The 1,284-nt window shown below is 37.6% G+C and overlaps 1 protein-coding gene across 1 annotated transcript; it reads left to right on the forward strand.

Moving 5' to 3' along the window:
• Positions 1–3: 3 nt before the first annotated feature.
• On the forward strand, positions 4–603 carry LOC109124428 (ATPase 8, plasma membrane-type-like; the record flags this gene model as incomplete). The annotated part of the gene is made up of 3 exons (XM_010498961.1): positions 4–216; positions 310–432; positions 532–603. Coding segments are annotated over 3 exons (408 nt in total), but the record flags the coding sequence as incomplete, so codon positions are not given.
• Between the last annotated feature and the right edge of the window lie 681 nt (positions 604–1,284).

The raw sequence follows: 1,284 nt of genomic DNA on the forward strand, positions 1-1,284 counted from the left end.
GCAATTGAAGAAATGGCTGGAATGGATGTTCTCTGCAGTGATAAAACCGGAACTCTAACCCTTAACAAGCTCTCTGTCGACAAGTCCTTGATTGAAGTGTTCCCAACGAACATGGATACTGATTCAGTTGTATTGATGGCTGCAAGAGCCTCCAGGATTGAAAACCAAGATGCCATTGACGCTTCCATCGTCGGAATGTTGGGTGATCCGAAAGAGGTACATACTTTTTTTTTTTGTGAAATTTGGATTCATTTTTAAGTTAATTACTCTTTTATATATCCTTATTTTTTTTTTTGATGAAATAAATAGGCGAGAGCAGGAATCACAGAGGTGCATTTCTTGCCCTTTAACCCTGTAGATAAACGTACAGCCATCACATACATCGATGAAAGCGGAGACTGGCATCGGAGCAGCAAAGGAGCTCCTGAGCAGGTAATGAAACAATGATGCTTGATTTTTATCTTTAATGTAACTAAGTATATCTTTTATCTGATACCATTAGCTTGTTTCTGTAACATTATTTATTACTAGATCATTGAACTCTGCAATCTCCAAGGAGAGACTAAAAGAANAATGGACAGAAATATCTTTGGTTCTATCTAAAAGAGTTGACGAAAATTCTTTTTGTTTTTTTTTTGATACAAATGCAGACTGTGCCTGAAAAGACTAAAGAAAGNTTAATGGACAGAAACATCTTTGGTTCTATATATATAGAGTTGACGAATTTTTTTTTTTTTGATACAAATGCAGACTGTGCCTGAAAAGACTAAGGAAAGTGATGGTAGTCCTTGGGAATTCGTTGGTTTGTTGCCACTCTTTGACCCGCCAAGACATGACAGTGCGGAAACTATTAGACGAGCCCTTGAGCTTGGTGTTAATGTTAAGATNATCCACTTCACTCCTTAACAATTCAAAGGATGAATCATTAGTTGGCATCCCTGTCGATGAGCTCATTGAGAAAGCTGANTTCGACTTCACTCCTTGGCAATTCAAAGGATGAATCATTAGTTGGCATCCCTGTCGATGAGCTCATTGAGAAAGCTGATGGATTCGCTGGAGTTTTCCCTGGTAATATATTGAAATAGTCAATGTTATAACTAGTTGTTGACCAATAATAATATTATATATTCTTTAGTTACATTATTCTAATTTGGTTTACACAGAGCACAAGTATGAAATCGTAAAGAAGCTACAAGAGAGGAAGCACATTTGTGGGATGACTGGAGATGGTGTAAATGATGCTCCGGCTTTGAAGAAAGCGGATATCGGAATCGCAGTGGCAGA

This window comes from Camelina sativa, unplaced genomic scaffold, assembly GCF_000633955.1.
Source record: "Camelina sativa cultivar DH55 unplaced genomic scaffold, Cs unpScaffold02428, whole genome shotgun sequence".
NCBI classification, from domain to species: domain Eukaryota; kingdom Viridiplantae; phylum Streptophyta; class Magnoliopsida; order Brassicales; family Brassicaceae; genus Camelina; species Camelina sativa.